The 25,255-nt window shown below is 38.6% G+C and overlaps 1 protein-coding gene across 2 annotated transcripts; it reads right to left on the bottom strand.

The window, feature by feature from the left end:
* On the bottom strand, positions 1–24,394 carry chtf18 (CTF18, chromosome transmission fidelity factor 18 homolog (S. cerevisiae)). 2 transcript variants are annotated; one of them, XM_036562628.1, is made up of 22 exons: positions 24,174–24,394; positions 23,369–23,542; positions 22,011–22,131; positions 20,502–20,727; positions 19,276–19,368; positions 19,146–19,198; positions 18,468–18,612; positions 17,812–18,024; positions 17,573–17,670; positions 15,274–15,397; positions 15,035–15,174; positions 14,842–14,935; positions 14,245–14,343; positions 13,692–13,822; positions 13,429–13,552; positions 11,325–11,549; positions 9,593–9,742; positions 9,229–9,359; positions 2,238–2,382; positions 1,865–1,981; positions 1,318–1,384; positions 1–262 (listed from the first exon to the last, which is right to left on the bottom strand). In XM_036562628.1, exons 1-22 carry the CDS (start codon positions 24,259–24,261, stop codon positions 132–134), a joined length of 2,889 nt encoding a protein of 962 aa, XP_036418521.1. In that variant the 5' UTR covers positions 24,262–24,394; the 3' UTR covers positions 1–131. The 2 variants fall into 2 exon arrangements, with proteins under 2 accessions (XP_036418521.1, XP_036418522.1); XM_036562629.1 differs by having other exon boundaries at positions 23,369–23,539.
* Positions 24,395–25,255: the final 861 nt, after the last annotated feature.

The following is a 25,255-nucleotide window of genomic DNA, read 5'->3' as shown; positions in this document are numbered from 1 at the left end:
TGCTGGAGATTTTTATGAAACAATACAGTTTATTACTCAAGATTATAGTTACATGTACAAATATCAAACATTTATCAGCTTGGGTCATGTTCCGACAAGGTCTGTTTTTCCTCATATATTAGTTAGAATGCTCAGAGTAACTCCCTAATGTACACATTCCGACGCACTGCATTGGACACACCCTCATTAAACCTAAACCACACATCGCTGTTTCCCACAGCTTTACCAATCTGCAAGGTCCCGTTCACTTTACCGTCTTCACCTAGACAAGACAAGTAAGAGAAATGAAAGATGAGTCAAATACAGAGTTACGGAGGAAAAAATAAACAATGAGTAAGTGATAATAAGAAAACATTGAGCCGACAACGTTAACACATTAATAACGTGTTACATTATTAACATTGCTAATTGTTTTTAATGCTGTTAATGCAATTTATCCTCCGTATATATTAATATATCCTTCTATAACCATTGTTATAATGTACACTGATGCCCAGCTACACACTGTATGTTGCTTTGATAGAATCCATAGCCCTCTTCTTCAAATACAGCTTTTAAAACGTCTTTTGAACCAATGCCTTCATCAGACTACACTGGACTGTGCCTGTGGGAGGTTATGGGAGACTATTATAACTAACAAAAGTGGAAAGCTATAGTTCCCCTCAAGAGCCTCCACTAGAAAAAAATCCAGTCATGAAGAAGTTGAAACTATTGACTGTATATATGATATATACACTCATTAGTTGTAACGTGCAACCTCTGTTGCCCTCACTGAATGTCAGTGGTGAAACCTGGACACTGCATTCACCCAAATGGAAATCATCTGATTTTTCATGTTCACGTTCATGTAAACCTCCACATGATAACGTTATTGTTATTGAATTATTGAAAGTAATAAATACATTCTGAAAAGCTTAATTTGTTTACTTAGAACCCTATAATAAAAACACACTGTAGATCTGAGCAATATGACAATATTTATCGTTATTGTGATAAATTACATCACAATATGTCTCAATGTGCTGGACATAAGTACTTAAAAACACGTCTCAACTGCATGTTTGAATACAAAGAAAGCATTAAATTGGGACGTTACATTTTTGCTGTATCGCCCAGCTCTAATGCACTTAAATGGGAAAACATCTTTCCTTAGGCTCAAATTTGAGCAAGTAAGACCAATTAGTGACTAAACAAAACAAAGCGATGAATTATTTTAACTGTTTGACAGCCCTATAAAAACATTTTGTCATATTTATGTTTATACAAAGTAAATGTGCTGGAAAACACGTAAGTACACGAGGGAGAGTGCTAGCCAACCTGTTGCTGTGGTGACCGCAGGCTTCTCTTTTGGAACAATGGCTCGTCCAAAGAAATCCAATTCAGGCTGTAAAAACATGGGAAAAACAAAAACTGTCATGTACATCAACATAACCCCACATCAAAACATCCAGTTGATGCTTCTACACTGATCCTCTATTAACCCAATTAATCCCAGGTTTAGACCTTCAGGCTAGCTTACGTGTATTTATGGTCAAGGGGTGAGGATTTGTAGTGGGTAATAATTTAAAGCAGCAGTGTGCAAAGGATTTCAGGTGCTTTAATGGGATTTTTTAGAAGGATTGCGATGCATTTCGTTTATGCCAAAACACTAGCTAACAACAGCTAACGCAATTAACATACAAGGATATCCCTTGCTTTGGCAAGAATGAAAAGCCTTGGCAGCATATTCAGAACCGATGGCCAAAACAATTAAGTCTGAAAGAACAATGAGGTTGCAAGTTTGTAGATTTGTGGCAGAATGAATATGCAATCAGTGCAGCATGGCTGCTGTGGTTTGTAATCCAGTATGGTGCAGATCACTCACCTTGCTCTCCACCACAGTTTGTTTGACTATGTTCTCCAGTCGTTGCTGGTGGTTCCTGTTCGTCTGCTTCTTTGTTTCTGACTTCTTCACCTGTTGTTCCCCTTCAACTGCCTCTGTCTAAGAAAGGAAAGTAAGGAAGTGTTTTATTTATTTAAGCCTGTGGAGTTTGTGTGTTCTATGCTGTCCACATTGAAGGCCTAGCTCTAATAGTAACAGGTAGCCAATGATTTTAAATATGGGTTTCCCAAACTTTTTAGATTTTAAGATTTTAGAACCAGATTTATCCATTTTCTAATTGATAATCAATAAACAATAAATGTTTCTCATGCAAATCTGTTGGAATTCAGGATACTGTGTGCCAAAAGTGTCTTACCCTCTGAGGGTTGCGTTTCTGGTGGGCTTGCTCGACCCTTCTCATCTTCTCCATCTCCGTCTCCCTGGCTATCAGCTGCTTCACCTGATAGGTCAGCTGCTTCCGCGGGGGCAGACCAGGAAAACGCACCACATCCTCCACATGTCTGCACAAACACACATACACACACCATTAACCATCAGACCAAAACCACGCACAGAGTACAGGGTACAGGGTAGGTCTGAACCGCTAACAAGAGTCCTCTTATCCATGTACTTCCCACAGAGGTTATTTTACATGCCTAATAATATTTATAACAATAACAGAAACAACCATGTTACAAAATAATAAATAAAACAACTACACTTTTTTGGCTGATAATTTTCAGATGATTCCTAAAACTGAACCCAACATGAGCAATATCAATTCATTCAACATGTTTAAATTAACTGGTAACTATCACTGGGCACAGGCCTATTATAGGGCAAAACATTTAAGTCCATGATCCCTATTGCACACCCGCAGACGGCAGCTGAATTCACTAAACCCGCTTACGTAACTCAGCAGACGACCAGTGTGTGGAAAAAATAAACAAGTCATCCTATGAGACAAACAAACAAACAGAGAAAACTGCATGGTAATACTTGGAAATTTGCAAGAAATGATAGTGGGAATTCTGAAAACACAAGCAAAATAAGCGATCAGTAATGAGGGCTGAGACTCTGCTATGGAAAAGTGTTTTCACCTTGTGATATCCATCAGAAGAGCTGATCAAACGAATAAAAATGATTCTTCCGAAGGGAAGTTCTCCAGGTAATGCAAATTTACTAGGATCTCCACTGTAAACCCATAAAGTCTTGTCCTTCCTTAAAAGTCCAGGAAAGATGCTTGCACGTCGTTACCCTTGGAAGGAAGAAAGTCAGCAGGGCTGCTGTAAAAACGCAGGGTTCTTGCTTGGGCTTTCAAACAAAATTAAAAAAATAAGCTAAAAAGGTATTTAAGGGTGGCTTTAAATAGTCCTTTCTGTATCCCGCTTGTACAGGGTTATTGAGGCAATCACAGTGGTGTATTTGTAAAACTGAGACTTGCTTTGTTGGAGGAACTGATGAAACTGTGTTCTTCATGAACGCAGCATATGGGAGCTGATACTGTGAACTGAAACAGTACTAAATTTGTAGGTTGACCCGACTAAGTGATGGTCGGTAGAACGTTTGTGAGTCACGTTTCAGTCAAGCTTGTCAGTCGTCATAGTAAAAGCATCCGTGTGATTGATGAGAGCTTCCTGAAGCTGCGCTCGATGCGAGAGGGCAGGCAGATAGAGGAAAGCATAAACAAGCAGGAGGAGCAACAGAGCAATGAGCAGCGGAACTCCCCAATCGGATGTTACCAGCGTTTGCTCACAACGGGCCTGCAGGAAGGAATGCTGCATGGTTCTACTACATACAGAAAATCAGAGAGAACACATTCACAAACTATAGATAAAGTATAAACAGCCTGTTTTGCTAACGCCTACACAATAAGTGCTAACCTGTCCTGCCACTGCATTTTATATATGCAGTACACACTGCACTTCACATATTCGTCATAGTGCGAACTAGAGGTGGGAATATGACAATATTATCATCAAAATAAGCTTTTGTAGGCATATTAAAGATGCACATTTCATCAAAAAGAAATTTAACAGGGTCATCCAATGTTTTGCCCCATTGTCTGAAGATTGCTAGCTCAAATCCCAACAACTGAGAGTGCATGTCAATAACACGAGAGCATAACTGCTGCATACTAATAGACAATTTAAAAAAAATTCTCGCATCTCTGGCAGGAAACCTTTCTTCAAAAGTAGAATAGTTTCTTATAAAATGTCTCTCAACGTTTGACTTTTCATGAGGCTGAAGTCGGTTCTCAATCGCCCGATTCTCATTCAAATTTTACCGTTCCACCTTAAATGGATATAGAATGTAACTGCTGCACCATTTAAGGTGGAACGGGATGATTCGAACAAAAAGCTGACTTCAGCTTCACGACTTTGTAGTGTTTAACAGTTTCTTGTTGCAGATGAAAATTATCAGGAAACCAGCCGGAGTGATCATAAATGCAAACAAGTCCATTCGTCTCCAAATCATCAATGTTCGTCTGATATGTTTCTCTGTGCCTTTTCGTTAGCCACTAGCTAAGCAAGACTGTCATCTGCATTGCTATGCTAACTAGAAGTCTGTGCGCTGATCTTCAGGGTTAAAGGGTGAATTAGCATTTATACATTAACTCCAGTGTTTAAGACCATTTATTTTACTGTAAAAGAGCTTTATTTTACTGTAAAAGAGGATTATTTTACCTTTACCTACAAATCTAATTCTGCTGTGGAGCCGCAACAGGGCAGTAAAAGTGAGCTTCATGTCAGGAGCTGCATGTCGCTGACCCCTGGCCTACAAAAAGTGCAAATTACAATATAGATTATAGAAATATTACAATAAAGACAGCGTATCATGAAAAAATATTGTGTTGTGTTATTACATTTTTGTCATATTGCTCACCTCTAGAGTGAAATGCAATGAAGCTAAAAATCAGCCCAGAAATGCCACACTGGTGCATAGGAGTGGCCGATATGGCAAAAATATATCACAATATTCTGATAGAGACCATTTAACATAATCAAGAACTACAAGTGCAACAATTTTTCTTTAATGTTTAACATAAATCCTGCCCTAAATCAAATTCAACAGGACTCATTTAAGCTGCTTGAAATGAAACCTGCAGCTGATCAATGTACATGAAACACAAAAATTCTGAAAAGCACAACAGATAACAAAAAATATTGTCATATGGCCTACCCCATCTGTGCAGCCCAAAATCAAAATTATTAGTCAAAAACCATTTTAAAATCCTTATTATTTGTAACACATAAATAAACAAGGGCAGCAGTGACAGTATATCTGATAAATATGAATATCTGATGACGCTGACTGATAGAAGACAAAATAAGACTATAAGTCACCAGCAAGATCTGAGGTTTAACAGTATAGATGAGTGTGGCCTCACTATTTGGCAAGCAATAGGTTTTTATGCGTTTTAATGGTTTTCAAGGTATCTATGTCCTGGACTAATAACAATTAATAAACTAATTTTAAACCACTCAAAAACCTTTTTAGTGGTATTCTTAGTACCAATATTGATACAAATCCTAATTCTGCATAGGAATATATTGGACATGCTGCAAAATGTATACACATCAGCACCAAACCAGAACACACTGAGACACCCACAAGTTAACCAACACAAACACCATCTAGGCACGATGCAAACAGGGCGTACGAGTTTGGATCCTCCATTCCACTTTAGGGACCAGCTCTCCTATTCAAGCTCTGGCTTTCTTCTCATTTATCCTTCCATCTGTTTGTGTTCCTTTCACAGCTTTCTTCCTTTGGCTCCTTTACACAAAAAGTCCAGGAGTGCAGCGGTACATCTTCAAGAAAGAACATCTCCAGACATCTGCGTGTTTCCCAACAACAGCTGTAAGAACTCGTCCTCGGAAACCAAGCGTCTAGCGGCATTGGAAGAATGAGAAGTTCCTGCATCCCACGTGACAGAATCAATGAAAACGGGGTAAGAGAGAGAGAGGAAAGCACTCTAATCTGGAACTACAACATAATCTCTCTCTCACCGTACAGCACAGGTGAATTGTTTTGAACCAAAACGTGGTCATGCATGTGCTGGTGTGCAGCAAACGTTCACGTAATCTACCAGCTCATCCACAAACAGCTATTACCAAAGCAGGACTGCATCACAATTTCTGCATATGGATGTTTTTTCTTAGATGTGTTGTATTACAGTCAGGTCAGGTCTTGTTTGAGCAAAAGGACAGGATTTGGAAAAGCAAAGCTCAAAAGCGATGGAGCCAAACATTCAAAGAAATCAGGCATGACCTTGGGATGAAGTCATCTTTTCTGTGAAAGAATTTGTTATTTCTGTTCAAAATGGATTACCTGCTAAACCAAAGCCCCTCAAACAAATTAGAAGGGGAATTCCACCAATTTCATTTCTACGTAAATAAATGGTTAAGACAACAAAGTCATTTGTGAAATGCGCCATTCTGGACTAACTCACCAACTCAGTTGTTCACAGTGGTGGTGATAAGAACCAGACAGCCAAAGACTTTAATGCCTCTAAAAAGCTACAGTACAATTAGATGTGCAATTAGGTTTAAAGCTAAAAATACACTAATATAGAATAAATACAAATATTATTAGCACAATAAGTAGTGATTTTATGTATCTCAATGTGTTTTTTGTAATAAATACTTCATTATGTTAAATCAAGTGTTCTGCTCAAGGGATTGAATAAATTCTTAATTCAAACTTTATTATATTACTTTTTTTCAAAATAAACACTTCTTGTTACTTTTTACTGTATTTATGTTTATTTATTCTAATGATACACTTGTTGCTGTATTTATGCTTTTATTTTAATGAAATAAAGTTTTTTTATTGGCAAAAACACATTTATTGTCCAGATAAATGGTTTTAAACAACATGCTAAGGTACCTAAAACTTTTGCACTGTACTAGCACAGGAATATGTTACACAAAACATACATATATGCTGCCTAAAGCCTGGGACATAAGGTTAGACCAGTGGTGTCAAAGTCAACCACTATAAGGGCCATATTAAGGTAACACTTTATTAGGATAGTCCACTTTAGATGCTTTGTAGATACTTCATTTACTTTCAAGTTACATTCAACTTAATATCTGCTAAATTGACCATAATTTTCTTCAACTCTAAACCTGGCTCTAATCCTAACCCTAACCTTAACCTCAACCCAAAACCTAGACCCAACCCTCACCCTGGTCCTAGCCCTAACCCTGTTCCAAATCCTAACCCTAATCCCAGCACTGTTTAGAATCAACTGAGTTTCAACAGCTAGTTTGTTAACAATTTGAACATCTGTAGATAATCTATAGGGGACTATAGTGGACTATCCAAATAAAGTGAGGCTCATATTGAAAAATCTCAGCAGATCCGTGGGTCAGCTGTGTTTTTATTCCATTTTTGCTTAACATTTTGCCATGACTCGAACGGGCCATTGTTTAATCAAAATACGCCAAAACTGCAACAGCAAAATAGACACTTAATACTTATTCAAAAATAATCCTAAATAAAATGTATTGTTTTAGGTAGTTTTTTAAAAACTACTCATTTGCTTGAACTGGACACCAGGCATCTTTTCTTTTTGTGTAACTGCTGGCCCATAGGTTGTTGTGGGGGGAAGGGGGGTCAGAACACACACTACGTTGCAGTGCATGCTGGGGACTGCAGTGCATCTCAGGGTGAAACGGGCTAATAATAATAAAAAATTAAAATAAATTTGTGGGCCGAATAGGACTGTGTCACGAGCCTGACTTAGCCCGCGGGCCTTGTGTTTGACACATAGGGGTTAAACGATTGTGTGCAATTTTCAAATTGCAAGAACTATAATTTTAATTGTGTCCTATATTTTTTAACATTGTCTTATGTTTTATTTGGGGAAACTGAACCTAATGACACAGAGCTTGTGAATTGGCACTGGGGCACAATACATTCAGTGTTTTAAGCTCCAAAACATAGAATTGCTGGATTTCTTGATGAGAAAAAAAAGAGAAATTGTTTTACCTTTATAATAGTTTTGAGATGCATGTATTTAAATCCACTCATGGTGGAGAGGTACATACTGGGTGTTCTATACAAAATTAATAAAACTCCTAAAGGTTTACCACTATTTTGCCACAATCAACGTCACATATAAAAACCCTTGGTATAGATGTTGGTTCACTGGTGGTTTTGGATAGTAAATAAAATGGCTATATTTTAATTGTTGATACTTCGACCTCTGGTTCCCCACTGCTGTAAAGGGTCAGTAAGTTTCTCTACAATAAACCATTTCCCATCAAACCACTCTGAATGACTTTGTTTACTTTTTTAATGAGTGAAATATGCAGGGATTTTGAAAAATAACCGCAATTTCCCTTAATGTAAAGAAAATAACACAGCTGCTATTTTTGGAAACAGGGTGTTAACGTGGCACCCATAATCAGAAATATGATGGGTATTTAACAAGTGGTCCATAGATGACTCTTGCACTACCAAGTGAGCCTCTTCCAAACACTAAAAATACAGCAGAATTAAATTTAGGCATAGGATTAAGATCAGGATTAGGTTCTAAGTCAAAGTACCACCAGGAAGTGAATCAATTAGATCAAGCTTAAAGCACAGAAATGCACTCTGACTATAGGACTCCACTCCTCTCTCTTATCCTTAACACAATTTAAAGATCAGCACAGTCTGGACACTACAATCACACAGGGTGCATCTTGAACACCTCTAGCATAGAAAGCATCCCATCAGCCACTCATCTAATTTGGTGTGGTTTCCTTCCATTGAAAAGAGCAAATAGCATTGCACTTTGAATGTGACTATCGATTATATTAAACAATTATTTTGACGTTTATTCAAGTAACCAGAAATTTTTAATAAGACGGATTAAACAAGCAACGTGAATTTACGGCACTGTTTTTCTCTATGGGAAAAATTAAGGGCCCTGTGATAAACAAAAATTCTAAAGCTGCCATTCTAAAGTTTCACCAATGTACCTTTATTTCCTTCCTTGGTATGCTTTATTTTAAATGCAGAAAACGGCTTTTACCAAAATTAAATATTTAAATATTTAGAAAGTGGTCTTGTATAAGTATCAGCACTTTTTAGATAGTTAGGTTAGACAGAGCTAGTACTGGTATCGGTACTCGGTATTGGCCGAAACTTAATCATGAGGTATATGTATTGGTATTGGTATCAGAAGGGGAAAAAAAATGTATCCTTGCATCCCTAGTTAAAGGACTTTGGCAGTATAATTGGAGTTTAACTTAATTTGAGTAATTTGACGTAATATGACAGTGACTACCTGCATGAAATGGCAATTCAATGCACAGGATTGCTTGTAGTACATAATGCATAGATCTACATAAGACTGTGTTTTTACTTACGGCTCAAGTACATAAGTATACTGGCCCTCAGGTGTCCGATCCTGTCTGTAGGTCAGATTATAGTTGATCATGGTATCTATGAGCTCACAAAGCTGCTGTTTCTCCCTGGCGCTGTACAGCTGAGGATTTACCTGAAAGACCAAACAAACGCACAAAAAAGACCTTTACGTTATATATCAATATAATGTTATGCTAAAATATCATAAAATGCAATAAAAGACCAAGGAAGATACACAGTAAAAGTAGCAGAGAAGTAACGAAGGCCAGATGTAATTCTTTATGTTGCTTGTTATATCATCTTCACCACATCTTTACTACCTAAAAACACTCATACAGACACGCACTCGCTCAGACAGTCAGTTACCGGTCGTAGTCTGGGGCAGATGAGTTCCAGCAAAAGGCTGAGGAAGTCCAAGCAGAGCGTGCTCTGGCAAATTCGACTCCGTATTCCAGGAGGGATCTCAGCCAACATGGAAATGACAGCATTCTTGGTGTGCTGAGTTTTTGTAAGAGCCTAGAAAATGTTCAAGTGTAAAAGTTACCCGACAGCTTTACAATCCCACATGCAACATTTCATCAACTTATATATCTCAGCTGTGCAGTGTTTGGCTGGAAGAAGTGGATTGATAGGTGTTTAGAACAACAGACAGTTTAGTTTGGTGGTACAATAAAATAAAATCAATAGCATACCTCAATATCTTGTGTAAATTATGTGTTTTGCTAGAGGCTACTGCAGGGTTTATAGCCATTTATAGTTACATTTCTTTTGTAGCAAGTGTTCACCTGACACAGTGTCTTATGCAGTTTACAAATTAGGATGTTTATTTGATAAACAAGAAAGTTCTGGACTTTGACTGGTCAGAAGAAATAAATGCTTTATTTTCCAAATCTCATGTGTCAAACACCAGGCCCACTACACAATCCTATCTGGCCCAGAAAAGGATTTTAATTTTCTATTAATATTAGCTTGTTCCACAATGCACTGCACTTCAGTCCCCAGCATGCACTGCAACATAATGTGCTCTCAGACTCTCCTACCCCAACAATAATCTATGGGACAGCAGTTACACCTCAATTCCACAAAGTTCCACATCAGTCATATCACCAAACACACTAACTGCAGTTCAGCCAATATAAACACCTAACGTTAGCTCAGAGATTGAGCCCAATTATTAATGAACTTGCAGCAAAGAAAAGATGCCAAGTGCCTAGTTCAAGCAAAAAGGTAGGTTTAAAAGACCGAGCTCCAGGGGACATTTAGATTTTGTATATTTCAAGTGCCCATGTAATATTTCAAGGTCTACTGCAAGTGTCTATATTTTACTGCTGAAGTGTTTGCGTATTTTGATGAAACAATGGCCAGTTGGCCATTACAACAATAATTAAAAATGAAATAAAAAAAAAAATTTCTCTGGCACATAGACTGGTTGGGATATTTTTAATATGGCCCCTTTAGTGGGTGAGTTTGACAGCCCTGTTCTAAGTACTCTATGTACTGTAGATGGTCTCCTTGACCTCTTAAACTTTACTCACTAAGAGCAACGTTTGGTGGAGGAGGGATAATGGGCTGGGGCTGTTTTTCAGGGTTTGGGCCCTTCAGTTCCAGTGAAGAGTAATGTTAATGTTTGTATATTTAGACAACTTTGTGGCGACAGTTTAGTGAAAGCCCTTTCCTGGTCCAGCATGACTGCCCCTGTGCACAAAGCGAGCTCCATAAAGACATGGTTTGATGAGGTTGGTGTGGAGGAACTGAGGCCTGCACAGAGCCCTGACCTCAACCCCACTGAACACCTTTGAGACGAACTGGAATGTCGAGTGCGAGCCAGGTCGTCTTGTTCAACTTGGTCAAAAATGCTCTTTTGGCTGAATGGGTCCAAAGTCCCACAGACACACTCCAAAATCTTGTGGAAAGCTTTCAAGAAGAGTGGAGGCTGTTATAGCTGCAAAGAGGGACCCTTGGTTTTGGAATGGGATGTAGCTCATATAGGTGTGATGGTCAGGTGACCACATTCTTTTGGCCAGACAGTGTGGACACAACAGTAGTTATGGAAGAATATATTTGTGGGCAGAGCATGGATAGGTCAATAAAGTCTTACCTCGTAGTGGCTGTTGGGGTAGCTGATGCGCGGCACAGAGTTGGCCGCAAATAAATAATGGAAAGCAGCAGGCAAGAAGGGAAGGTAGCGCATGAGCGAGTAGTTCTGTCCGTGTAAAATGCACTCATTCATGAGGTCTGAAAAACAGAGCCAGTCCAGGCCGGCGCACACCCCCAACAGCCCGGGGTCTTTCAGCTTCATACTGAGGAAATTATCATAGAGGCCCTGACACAGAGAGAGAGAGAGAGAGAGAGAGAGAGAGAGAGAGAGAGAGAGAGAGAGAGAGAGAGAGAGAATGAGAATGAGAATGCATGTAGGTCAGAGAGGGAATGAGGGAATGATTTCCATTCATTTGCATGAACAGATTTAACTTTTGCATGCTTTTCAGCAGGTGATGAAAAGGGAGATCAGCCATGTTGGAAGAATGTCCTGGTATATACTGAAAAGAACTCTTCTCTACTGATGTAAAATATATTTAAATTTTTGTAATAAATCCAAAAAAAGGAAGCTTTTAATAAAGCTTTTATGAATATTATTAAGTCTCTATTACTTACTGCTTCTTTTTATTTAACTTTTTTCAATGTATCGCCTTTGATGTTGCCTACATTCGAATTCACTTCTAATAATTGATCTATTTCCCAGGTTTTGTCACCATTTATGGGTCTTAAGTGCCTGAGTGACATCTGAAACACCACTGGGTAAAGGTTTCTTCATTAAACATTATGATGGTTATAACAGGTATGAAGATTTTAGATGTTAAAGCAAGCAAATTTACTGTCAAATTCACAACTAACTAGAGGCGACTGGACTGAATCCTTACCATTTTGTTGCTTTCATTTCATTCCTGCATTAATTTTACTATACTGAACTATCTGTCTCTTTCATAAGGCGTTCTGTTCCACAGCATGTAGCCTAACGTTACTTTTACTGGGCTGACCTTATCCACGTAGGCTAGTTAGTTAACTTTAAATGGTGCAGCAGTTATATTTTGGCACCTCTGATGTACCATTTAATGCGTGAAGGAACATTTGTCGCCCCCCTCTGGCCCAAACTGAAACTGTCCTAGATAAACCGAATTTCTCTGCCGTTGGAACAAAACCTTGTATCTCCATTTTTTGTGATCGATACTTTATTAGCAAGCAAGCATATAAATCACAGGAACTATATTCACTAAGCCCACAGGATTCTTCACAGCAGTAATAATACAGAGTTAATAGTTATTATTAGATAACAATAGCAGTAATATTAATGATGGCAGTAGTGATGGTCGGTGTTACACTCGCAAAAAAGGAGACATATGGATATGTATCTCCACTTTTATCGTTATGTGCTTTTTTTCATTTTTTTTAAAGAAGTTGAAAATGCCAGCAGCTCTTTCATGATCAGTTGACCAACAGAAAAGCTCTAAAATTACTTGAAAAAAATCTAGTTCTTTTAACTCGCATTTAAAGTTGAGACCAGTTTTCCTTCTCATGTAAAGTCATTTTGGAGATATGTGGTTGTGTTCCAAAAACAGCGATATATAACTGCAAAATACTTTTTAATTTTAAATAATGAAAAACTGGTATTTAGCAGATCATTTTGACCCAATTCACAGATTTGAAAACTTGCCACAATTGTATGCAGAACTTTTTGTCCAGGAAACTCATGTGTAGTGTTTTGCTGGGAGGAGCACTAAGCTGTGGCATTTGAATGAAAGGTTAAAAATTGGCCTATTTTAAGCTAAGGTGTAACCCAAAGGACCAGCTGTTCCTTTATGTCCACTGCCTTGGAAACAAAATGGACTACTTCAGATGTAAAAGACTAGGCAGCAGGAGGTGATCAATGGTGCTGCATTTTCATTTAAAACGTGACTGAAACATCCCTGATTGGCCACTCAGCTACATGGGTTAAAGTAACGTAAGGTTGGTTTACGTTTTTTTGTGCTATACTTGTATAAGGGCTATAATAAAACTCCTGGGGACAAATTTCAACCAGTAAATACATATATATTTAGATATATTTGTATGTGTTTGATATGGTCTGTTTATACGATGTTGAAAAGTAAAAATAAAAAAATAAAAAAAAAGATAAATGTTTTTCTTTGGACAGCGACAATATGTACCTGTGTAAGTTTCTCATGCTCTCCATTGGACGAGGCCAGGTGAAGGATGTGCTGAAGTCTTTGAGTTCCATCTTTAAGCCCCACCTCCTCAAGGCCTCCAAATACATCTCCACCAATCCGTTTCCTAATAGACCAGCAAAAATAGATGAGTCAGAAAACTCGATTCACTCCAGTTAATTAGACAACAGTAAAATAAAAATGTAAGAAATCTCACATATCATCATATTTCTATCATGAAATGTCATGTACAAATTAATGTGTACCTTTTCAATCGAGGAAGTTGGAAGATTTCTTGCCACAACGAGAAAAGTCCCTTGTTCTGGTCCTTTAACCCAACGCACATAGAACTCACAACACGCTGATCCAACTGCTTTTGGCCACGGCCATGTAAAAACTACATGCACACATAAAGAACACATTCCATTTATGGTAAACAATACAAATTATAGCACAATGTTTTCATTAAAACTATATTACAATATTTTTAAAGGTTTTAACAACACCTTAATCTGGTTTCTGACATTGTACAATTTACTGCTACCATTAAAAACACCACAGATAAATAGTCAAAACAGAAGTAGACAAAACAGAAGTAGCAGTACGTCAAATAGTGTCAAAACCACATAAGCAAGAATCAGACAATTTTAGGCACGTGTGTGATGATTTCAGTGCTCACTGGTGAGGTATAAGGTTTTAATACTTATAGCTCCCGTGCAAAATTAGAAGTTTCACCACACATGCTTTGGCTGACTGACTGAATTTGTTTTTGGCCAAACTATTGATTTACCAAAACACACACATTTGCAAACACGTTACCTGTAACGTGTTGATGCAGGAGCGAATGTCGTTGTCTGTTTTCTCACACAAAGCCATCAGAGTGCCTGTGTCTGCTTTCATTCCCTGTCGCCGTGCGATCTACACAAAAGATAGGTTGCATTTACAATAACAGAAGCAGAAAAAAGTTGGGACATTAGGTAAAACGTACATAAAAGAGACAACAATGATGTGCAAATCCTTCTTGTCCTGTTTTCACTTGGAAATAGAACAAAGATAAAATATACACGTATATAAGCTCATTCTAAATTTGATGCCTGCAACATTTTCCCAAAAATAATTTGCATCACCTGGTACCTGTTCACCTGCATACCTGTGGTAAGTTCCAAAACAGGTTCATTCCACAGTCTCATTTCACAAATATCCCTGTCCCAACTTTTTTTGGAATGTGCTGCAGGCATCAAATTTGGAAAAATCAATAAAGTTGATATGCTAACATATTAAATATCTCTTCTTTGCGCTGTTTTCAACTAAATACCTGTAAACGACAGTTTACACGTCACCACTATCTGTTTTAATTTGCATTTTATTTACTGTCCCAACATCTTTGGAACTGGGTTTGTAGTATATGAGCATTACCTCTGTCAGTCTTTGCGCAAGGCGGGAGGGCTGCGTCGGGGGGAAAGTTAAAAGGAACGCCTGCTGCCTCAGGGGCCTCAGAGCAGGAGCATAACTGTTAAGACAGACAGCCAATCAAATTTCAACCTAAATCTTGACCTGATTTTACGAACTCTTAGCTGACACCTAGAGGTGATGGATAGGAGGAGCTTACAGATCATTGCAGATGCAGATAATTGGCCGAAGCAATACAGACTCTTTCTTCTTCTTTTTCTTTAAGGGATTCGAGCTCGACTCCTCTCCTTCCCGACTGTCCTTCCTATTCAGAGTCGCCAGCAGGATGTTGATGGCAGCCTGAGCCAATCAGACAGAGTAGCAGACAGTGAGAGATAATAAACAGGTAACAACACAAGCAGCTTCAGGCAGCATTCTGAGGCAGAAGGTGGGTCTTACAGAGGGAGCCCCATCGATTTCATCAATCACAAGGCAGTTTGGCTTCTCATTCGCTCCCAGCACTGACTTCATCTGTGTGGCGGTGTCAATGCGTTTCTGAAAGAGCTCTGCACTGCGGTCATCACTGGACAAAGAAAACAAAAACAAAAACAAAAAACATTGTTTTAAACACAGTGTTAAAGGGTAACTCCACTATTTTTTCAAAATTTCTATGCATTCAACCACTGCGATGTGGTGCTAGGAACCAGAAGTCGTTATGTTGACAGTGTAAATATGATCATTTTCTGTGCTACCCAAAATGACTTACATGTGTCTTCAAAGTTTAAACATGTAATGATGGTGATAAAATATTTATAAATCTGAAAACATGGGTTTTCATTGGAGTCTATATTGCCTCACAACACTTTTGCCTCTGCCATGAATGCATTTAAAAATAATGGATTTTAAGAGGCGTTAAACAGATGTCTGGTTCCTATAACCACAATCTGAGTCAGTGTGTTTCTCTAGAAATTAATTATGGAGAAAGTTTGAAAAAGTTGCACTTGATCTAGATTGGCACTACAGCACTCCTGCTCCCTGTTGCCTAAAGTGGTTACAAGGTAGAGTTTTGATCATTTTTTCAGCTTACAGTACGTCATACTGCTTCTAATCCACACCAACAAGTCTGCACAACCCTAATGAAACCCTGGATGCAGTTGGAGGAAATTAAAAGAGGTTTTGGGGGTGTATTTTACCAGAAACAATTTAGGCTATCTGGGTGACTGAGTTCTAGCCTTTGCTAGGAATGTTAGCTTCACCGCTCCAGTCCTAAACCAAAAAAGCAAAACTGGACTTGGCCGATCGAGTACATCTGGGGAAAAGTGGAAAATTGTGTACATCTGAATTTTTGCCAGACCATTCTTTTAAGAGAGTCCAGTAAGAGATTTCAAAATATGCATCATCGTTTAAACTGCCAACAAATTACTGCCAATTTGTTTAAAAGGTAAATTTTACCTGAAACACAAAACGAAAGGGAACAATATTACAATCACTAGACGCTTTAACTAGAAACCTCCTCAATCTGTAAATATCAAATAATAACCATGCTAAACTTTGTAGAGCTCATTATTAATTTACTTTGTACCTTTTAGCTCTAAAGTGTTACTAAATTCTCTAATGTTGAAGGTTTTATTTCACTAAATCTACACAAGTACAGTTAGAAATGGGCTTCAGACTGATGTTTATGTGCAACTTTTCTGTGGCGTTTCCTACGTGCTACAGCTGCGCTATGTACTTTCTGCTGTATGGCGCGGCACTTCTGTGAGGTACATTTCAAACCAACACAGCAGTCTGTCTATGTTTCCTTCACTTGATTAAACCAGTGGTTCTCAAATCGCACCCAGACGGTCCAACCTAACTTGCAACGCACTTTGGATGGCAAAGAAAACAAATGAATGGATCCTAGACCAAATTAAGCATAACCTTTCACTCGAAGCCCAGATAACCAAACTGAAGCCATATTACTTTGGACATATTCTGTAAAGAACTAATTCACCTGAAAAATTACGCTTGGAAGAGCCAAAAGTAAAAGAGGAAGAGGACGATCAGCTATAAGGTGGATGGACACAAGCAGAGGAATCATGAACCAGCCAGTGAAAAGCCTTAAGACTCAAACAGAACACAGTATATTCTAAAGACACACTATCCATACGGTCACCAGGAGTCGGAAATGGCTTGACGGCACTTAATAATAATAATAATAATAATAATAATATTATTATAACTTGCAACACATACAGATGGAGCAAAAACATGGACTGTTGGGGGTTCGCTAAGGACCAGTTTGAGAACCACTGGACTCAACAGATAACAAAATTCGGACTAGAATGTATGACATGAGTTCTTTACTGCCCTCCTGTGGTGTATAGAGTTTAGACCTCTCATGGTTCTTAAATGTGATATTAACTAATATTAATATAATTAATATAATATTACATTAGAGAACAGCTAAAGAGAGGAAGCTAAAACCCTTTTCACTATTAATTTTTTTTTTTAACTTTTACAGCTGTATGAAAATTCTAACTTTCCGACTCATCTCTAAAACCAACATAGCAAATCATGATTTATTGGTTGCACATATTTTTTAATAGTAAAAGACCCACATCATACCTGAATAAAATCATTTTATTTCAATAAACAGCACTAGACTGCCTCAAGGTGTGGGATTCACATGTAAACATTAGTATATGGGAGCCTGTTGGACACAGTGAGAAAGGAGTTCAGTGGTGTAGTTTGATGCATGTGTGTGTGTATCTGTTACCTAGCATTGATTTCAACAACATTGTATCCTGCATGTCTGGCAATGATGTGCGCTAACGTGGTCTTTCCCAAACCAGGAGGGCCAGACAAGAGTGCTACCTAAACAGAGAGAAGAACAGCTCAGCAAAGCCACAGAAAAACTAAGTTAATGCCAAAAAAGTAACTAAAAAAAAAAAGCACAAAATAAATAAATAAATAAATAAATAAATAAAAAATCAATTGGCTTTTTGTGTTTCTTACCTTATATTTGGGCCTTTTGTACTGGTCTAGCTCTGCCTCCAGTATCTCTTCAGTGATCTGGCTTTTAGTTTTGAAGCGCTGAGCTTGATTTTGGTTTTGTGCGTTGGGAATATTCGACCTGACCTCTGGAGCAGCCGGTCGTTGCTTCCTCTCCCTGCCGAAAACAACTGTGTCCCAAAGCTTCAGCCATTTCAACAGGCAACGATTGGTGAACTGTGGAGACACAAAGACACACAGCTTTAAACACATTTGCGCATCAACAGAGGTGTTTGAACTTGACACATTTCAGCTGACAGCAACTGCTGAGCAAAAATTTAAGCGCACATACCTATTCAACCATTTTAAAACAAATACAGAATAGAAGAAAGCAAAGCAGTACCAAGCTGCAACATTCCTGTATATCTACTGTCCAAATCGCCCAAATGCTGATCTCTTGTTAGGAAGGAAAATCGTCTAATTCCAATTAGGACCAAACTTGATCATCCACCCGTGGCAGCCGACAAGCTTAGCATTGTGCAAATGCATGCCTTAATCATCACACACTGGCCTCAAAACATGTTGAGCTGTATGAGTATCTAAAAGAGACCTGCTTATCTGATTTCTGCTGCTGTATTGCCCTCAATTTAATTTGACTAAATGTAAGTTTTAACACTCACATCATCGCTCAGTAGCTCCATATAATGCTGCGGTGCAAAGCGATCCACCCATAAACGAGAGGAGGAGCCTTCGTCCACAGCACCATCATCATTCTCTCCAGGATCTTCTGTATCCTCTTCTGCTAGAAGCTCTGGATCTATACCACTAAAAACAGTGGAGAGACAAAAAACTGACACACTGGAGCATAAAACCCGCAACTACATATACTGTCAATATACAATATGATCCCTTCCTTTTTATTTTAGAGCTAAATATACAGGAGGACGCTCTCCAACAATTTTATTGCTACAGGAATTCTAGCGGGACTGAAAACAGAAAACCGGCAAACGGAACCCCCATTGAGTTTTCAGGAAAATCATGGATTGGCCTCGCTTGTTTAACATTTGCCACTGATTAATCGATAGCTGTCTGTCAACGTTAATGACAATCAATCAAGAAAATACCTTAAGGTTTGCAACCCAAGCTCCTATTTTTCAGCAGTTTAGCAAAGTGAAGATTTCTGTAATCCACTGGGAAGGAGGGGCAGAAGGTTTCTACCTCATGCTACGAAGTCACGCCTAACAGACTGCGGGAGGATTCCAAAAGGAGCAGTGACTGCGCTGATCCAAGAGTAATCCCAACACATTCTGAGATGATTTCTAACCAAGAAAAGATGTGTTTACTTGAGCTACACTTACCTGTTCAAAAGTTCCGTTAGCCTTTGGGATTCCTCCACCAACTGCCGGTGACGCTGCAGACAAAGCACAGCCGTTAGAATACACACTGTCTGGGTAGAAGTACTGGTGTATACATGTGTGTCTGTCTTACCTTTTCAGCCACTTGCTCTTTGAGGACCTCTATGGGTACAGCCAGGAGTCCCAGTGCACTCTGGGAATTCCGAAAAAAACGTGGATCTGGTACCTTAAAAATATAAAACATATATATCACGTATTAGTGTATATGTTTATGCAAAGAAAAAAATGTGCATTACATATCGCTGTTTTCGGAAGAAAACCTCGTATCGCCAAAATTATAACTTCACAGGAGAAGGAAAAAAAACCTTCCTTAAAAAGTAATGTAATGTAATTACATGTAAGTCAATGGAACCAGAAGTAATTTTGGGTCGTTTGTTCTAGTCCATTCATCATGAAATTTACAACCAATGTAAAGGGCAACAGGCATTTTTAAATTATACACACACACACACACACACACACACATATATCTATATAACTCTATATAAAATTAGAGTTTAACATTTTGAGAAAGAAATAAAAGTGAAAATATAAAATGTGCCATGACTTTGGAACAACCATATTTTATGTGTTTTTGACACAAGACAAATAACAATTAACAAATAAACAGTAATTATACACTCAGATGAGCAGGACTGTGTTCTCTGTAGAGGATGTTTTAACTTTTTCACTTAGAAAATCAACAAAATGTCATTTGACATGTCAAAGTTTCATTTCATTGAAAAATACTGACTCCAAACTTTGCAACACTAGCGTATGCAGTTAGCGGTAGAGCTGAATAACGATTTTTTTTTTATTGAAATCGCAATTTGAAAAAATGTTATTTTTAAACCACAAGAGCTGCAATTAAGTTCTGCCTTATTTAACAATGTCTTAAGAAGTTTTAATTGATGAAATTCAACCGTAAGAGTCAGCAGTCTGGCACATTACATTCAGCATTCAAATTATGAATCCAAAAGTTTATGCTGGTCTTCTTGTTGAAAAAAAAGGCGTGCAGCTTAATTTTTCAGAAAATAATGCATTTAAAATACAATTTCAATATGTCCGAAAATCGCAATTAGATATTTTCCCCAAATTATTCAGCCCTAGTTAGAGGCTTTCTTTTTATCATTAAGGTTTGTTAAAATAGTATGTGCAAACTGCCAGCATGCTACGTTACGCCAAGTTACAAACATGCTAACTGACACATGCATTTTTGAAAAACTAAAAGCAATAAAACATTCATTTTTGGGTCTATGTTTGTTGTTAATTGTAGGGTTACATATATCAATGTTAATTTATTCCAGTGGAAATAAGCACCTTGTCATCCTCCTCCTCTTTCTTGCTAAGATAAACTCTGTTGCCCATCGAGTCTGTGACAGTGATGTAATCCCCCATTGCCGGGGGACGTTTCTGTGCATGACGAGCTGTCGTGGTCACCCTCTTAGGCGATTCCTGTAGCGCTGCCAGGCCACTGATGTCCAACATGCTGGCCGTCATTGCAACCTGTGGCCTATCAGGAGAGAGAGACAGCGCAAACGCAGGCCTGCGAAGAGATCAGACAGGAAACCAATGTCTTTAAAAGGTCAGTGCGTTTTCCTTCTATACCACAACTTCAGAGGGAATTTTTCACAACAAAGGCAGAATAACAGATTTTAAAATGCTTCATTTTGCTATGAAATGATGTTCACATCAATGGAAGAATCCATAAAAAAGTCTGCATCGTGACTTAATTCTGAATGAAATGCGGTAGCAGGGAGGGTCTCTGGGCTAGCTTTGTGGTTTGTCTGGATGATATGCTGGGAAGGTGATTAATATTATTTTTATTTTATTTACTTTTATTTTATTATTATTGCACCAAGCACTAATGTGAGAGACTGAACAAAAACAGTGACGAAGCAATGATGAGATTAACTGAAACTGAGATTGTTTTGTAAGGTTTCAAGTATGCTTTACTGTAAGGAAACTGTTCAACACCACCGTGTGGCCAAACTATAAAATGCAGGTTTTTAGTGCAGCTGCCAAATTTACATGTACATTTATGGCATTGGGCAGACGCCCAAGGACTCTTATTGGTATAGTGTAGGGCGCTTACCCAGGCGGAGGACTGAACCCCAGTCTACAGCGTAGAAGGTGTTACCCACTACACTACGCCAACCACAATTAGGCCTATAAACTCTCAAAACATTCCCAAAGCATCATTTGGTGGCTCTGAAAAATACATATCGCTCAAACAGAGCTGTAATATTTTCTTACAGAGAGGAATGGAGCGCTGTAGTTATTGGAAAAACTATATTAAAGAGGAATTCCACTCATTTTTCAAAAATTTTGCTAATTAAATGGTTAAGTTATAAACAAAGTCATTCAGAGTGGTTTGATGTAAAATTCTCCGCTCTGGAGAAACTCTAGAACTGTTCACAGTGGTGGTGACAGGAACCAGACATCTAAAGAGTTTAGTGCCTCCAGAAGATCCCTCACAGAAAGTTATAACATCAAATAGTTACACAGACATTGCAATTGTGGAATAAAGTGACTTGGATTAAGTAGTAACCTGTTTAACAGTATGACTGCATGATGTTACTGATGTAAACAGGTAGAATAGTTAGTAGATAAACAGTAGACTTGTTTCTGTTAAAGTATTTAGAATTGATCAAGCAAAGCAGCCAAGGATACAGAAACACCGCACTGTAACAAAATACACTCATATTACATCTGATCCCATCACTGTGTTTCATTAATCACTAATACACACATCAGTGATTAACAGTGAACAGTGTTGACATTTCTATACACTATGCACTGTGAGGCTGTACATGAACAGATTTTTACCTGCTCCTGTCTGACTTCTCATACACCTCAGGGGAGGAAGGAGGAGTGATGCCATCATCCTGCGTGGCATCAAACTGGAGCTTTTTAGCAACGTCCTGCTTGCGCCTCTTTGCTTTCGGGGCTGAAGAGAGACAAATGTTTTAGACATACTTACACCCATATCTTTCTGTCAATATAAGCAGCGTGCCAGCCAGTCTTGGTGTAGAACATCTAGAGCTCTGAAGGCTAAAGGATCTCTAGACCTCTAGAATCTGGCATTGTAGACCTACAGAGTACAACTGACAGCTGAGAAAATGGCCAACGAATGTAGGTAGGAGTGGGCAATAATACATGAATACATTTTTAAGAGACATGATATGCATGTGTACATTACTTTTTTCCTGAGGTTTTAGAATTATTGTTAAAAAATAAATCACAGTAATTACCTAACCTTTTATCAAAATATTGCATTTCTTAAAAATTACATTTTTTTTAGCGTCACATGTTCTGAATTTCTGACGTCTTGGAGGAAGCTTGTGTTGGCCTTCGCCCTCCTAACTCTGGTGGTATTGTGTGATTGGGGGAGTCCTAACTAGTGGGTGGAACTAGATACAACTAAATTGGGGAGAGAATTGGGGGAAAAAAAAAAAAGACTAACTGCCCACATAAGGACAGTGTGTATAACTATCATTCAGGGCTATTTGCAGTTAGGGCTGGAATTGGGAACCCTGCCATACAGCGCTGAGGTCTTTACCAAGATCTTTACCAAGCAGCTCCAACATAAAATACAGCAAGGAAGGAACTACTAGTACCCATACTGCTCCAACATAAAACTGGTATATACCGCACTGTATCATAAAATCATCACATACACGCCACGTCATCCATCAGTAATAAATGTGGAAACTTTTACTTTATCAGTAGCTTCTGTTGATCAAAAACATCCATGACAATAATGCTAATTCCTTCTAGTTTCCATTACATGCTGCATCAGGCCAACAACGGTGGAAAAGGTCCTCTGTCTGCTCCTCCTTCTGCTGTGCTGTGGCTGTTGACAGCACAGTGAGAGCTTCTGAAAGCAGAGCTGAACTGCATCTCTGGTAAAACTGCAACTTGTTCAACTAAACTGAGTGGATGATAATTCAAAGTGTCCACAATAACGTTACTGTGTGTGTTGAACATCATGGTTCACCAAATTAATTACTACCAAACACTATGAATGCAAAGATTTTACGTTCAGCATTTTACATTCTGCGCTACAATAAATCCAACTAATCAGGACAATTTTGGTCATTCAATACTGTCATACTGGCCACCTCTACGTTATCAAGTGAATACATAATACGCTGGAAACTCAGTATACATCTCAGTCAACTCACTCAGTGACTCCTCTCCATCACATGGCGGTGCTGCTGCTGTGTCTAAGGCCGATGTGTCTGCAGCTGGGTTCCTTAACGGCAAGTCCCCGGATGTAAGAGCGTCTTCAAACGTCTGTGGCGCAGACTTCTTGTTGCGGAACTCTGACACCTTTCCATGGTAAGGCGGCTCAACTGCTTACAGGAAACAGAGAAGAATACAGCACAGCTTGCATTAGTGAGGTCAGGTACTGATGTTGGATGGTCAGTTCTGGATCAATCCAACTCATCCCAAAGGTAATGGATGGAGCTCCATCACTCCAGAGAGTCACCTGCTCCTCAATGATGGGATGGGATAGGAGCTTTGTACTGTATCTGAGCAGGTAGTTAGCTAGGTTTCTCTAGAACAGCGCACTTCACATCAAACCCCTCCGAATGACTATGTTTACGTCTCAACCACTGGATTCTAAAGAAATTTTAAAAATTTGGTGGAGTTTCCCTTTAACATAACCTCTACTCCCACAGAGCTCAACAGAACAGCTCGCTGTCCCTCACATACTGAGGTCACTGAGACTCGTTTAACATACAGAATAAAATGTTTTGATGTGTTTATATTGCACTGCCGTGGCTTTCTCGGCCGTCAGGAAACTACAAAGAAGCTAAAGTCAGCTTTTTATTCGCCTCAGGCGCCAGAATGTAATCGCTGCTCCATTTAAGGTGGAACGGGCAAATTCGAACAAGAAGCCGACTCCAGCCCCATCGGACTAGCGGGCGGACTACAAGGCGGACTACAGAGCGGACTACAGGGAGGACTACCGAGCGGACTTACAGTCCATTTCAGCCATCACCTCCAGCTCGTCCGCGAACTGCTGCTCAAAATCGTCCTCGATTCCGTACATTTCATCATATTCGTCCATTTTGGCGGTGGTTGTCCTTCTGCGGCGGTTCAAAATGTGTGTTTATATAAAAGTAATCCACAGTGTCTCTATATATCGTGTCATTTGTCCCGGCTCCGGTTTTCGCGCTAAAGTTTTGTTCGTTGTGTACACATCCGGGTCATTCTGTTAACTTTCTCCCGCCGGTTGGAGCGCCTTGATTGGGTAGTTGGCTTCAGGTTCTCTCTTCTGATTGGTCGATTTTGACTTCCATCAATCGACTCGCTCTAGCTATGTTCTAAACGACGCTCATGCGACCTATGTGGGGCACTTTGACGGAAGGACAGATATAGTGGACGTTTAGTGGCGTTGTTCCAATACGAAGAGTTGAAAATGGTCCTTTTAAACGGACCGCGTTAAGGGCAGTGGTGGACGAAGTACACAAACCATGTACTTGAGTTAAAGTAGAGATAACCAAGGTAAAATATTACTCCAGTAAAAGTAGAAGTCTCCCTTTAGACCTCCACTTGAGTAAAAGTACTAAAGTATTTGCCTTCAAATGTACTTAAGTATCAAAGTAAAAGTACTAAACGATTAATTATGGCTCTAATGTCCTGCTTCATTGACTCATTTTAGGTGAAAATACTCCAGTGTCACTCTTGGTAAACCAGTCTTTTAATAGAATGTCATTAATTAGTATTATTATAGTATTATTAATTAAAATTATCATCAACACAAACACTGAAGGCAAACAGTTTCCATTAGGTAAAACCACGTGGTTATGAAATAACTTTTTTGCAAACAAGCAAATTTGTGGTTTAAGATTTATTTGCAACTTAATTTAAATAAAAATTACTTTAAATTTAATAAAAACTTTAAACACAGATTCACAAATGAGTTTTCCTTTACTGTATTGCATCTGTAGGTCTCTGTTCATAAACATAAACTAGCCAAAATGAATTTACTATAAAATGAAATAGTCAAATCAGTAGTGGAGTAAAAAGTGAGATATTTGACCTTGAAATGTGGACTGAAA

The sequence above is a fragment of the Colossoma macropomum genome, unplaced genomic scaffold (assembly GCF_904425465.1).
Source record: "Colossoma macropomum unplaced genomic scaffold, Colossoma_macropomum, whole genome shotgun sequence".
Classification (NCBI taxonomy): Eukaryota; Metazoa; Chordata; class Actinopteri; order Characiformes; family Serrasalmidae; genus Colossoma; species Colossoma macropomum.
The sequence above is the reverse complement of the archived record's forward strand: the minus strand, read 5'-3'. Positions and strand labels throughout refer to the sequence as shown.

Bases quoted from the DNA above. Each gene is read 5' to 3' on its own strand.
- chtf18 (XM_036562628.1), bottom strand. From the start codon at position 24,261: ATGGACGAATATGATGAAATGTACGGAATCGAGGACGATTTTGAGCAG. The intron at 15,398-17,572 runs GTAACAGATACA...TTCTTTGTCCAG, and splicing joins GTTGTTGAAATCAATGCTAG to TGATGACCGCAGTGCAGAGC. The intron at 1,982-2,237 runs GTAAGACACTTT...TTCCTTTCTTAG, and splicing joins AGAAACGCAACCCTCAGAGG to ACAGAGGCAGTTGAAGGGGA.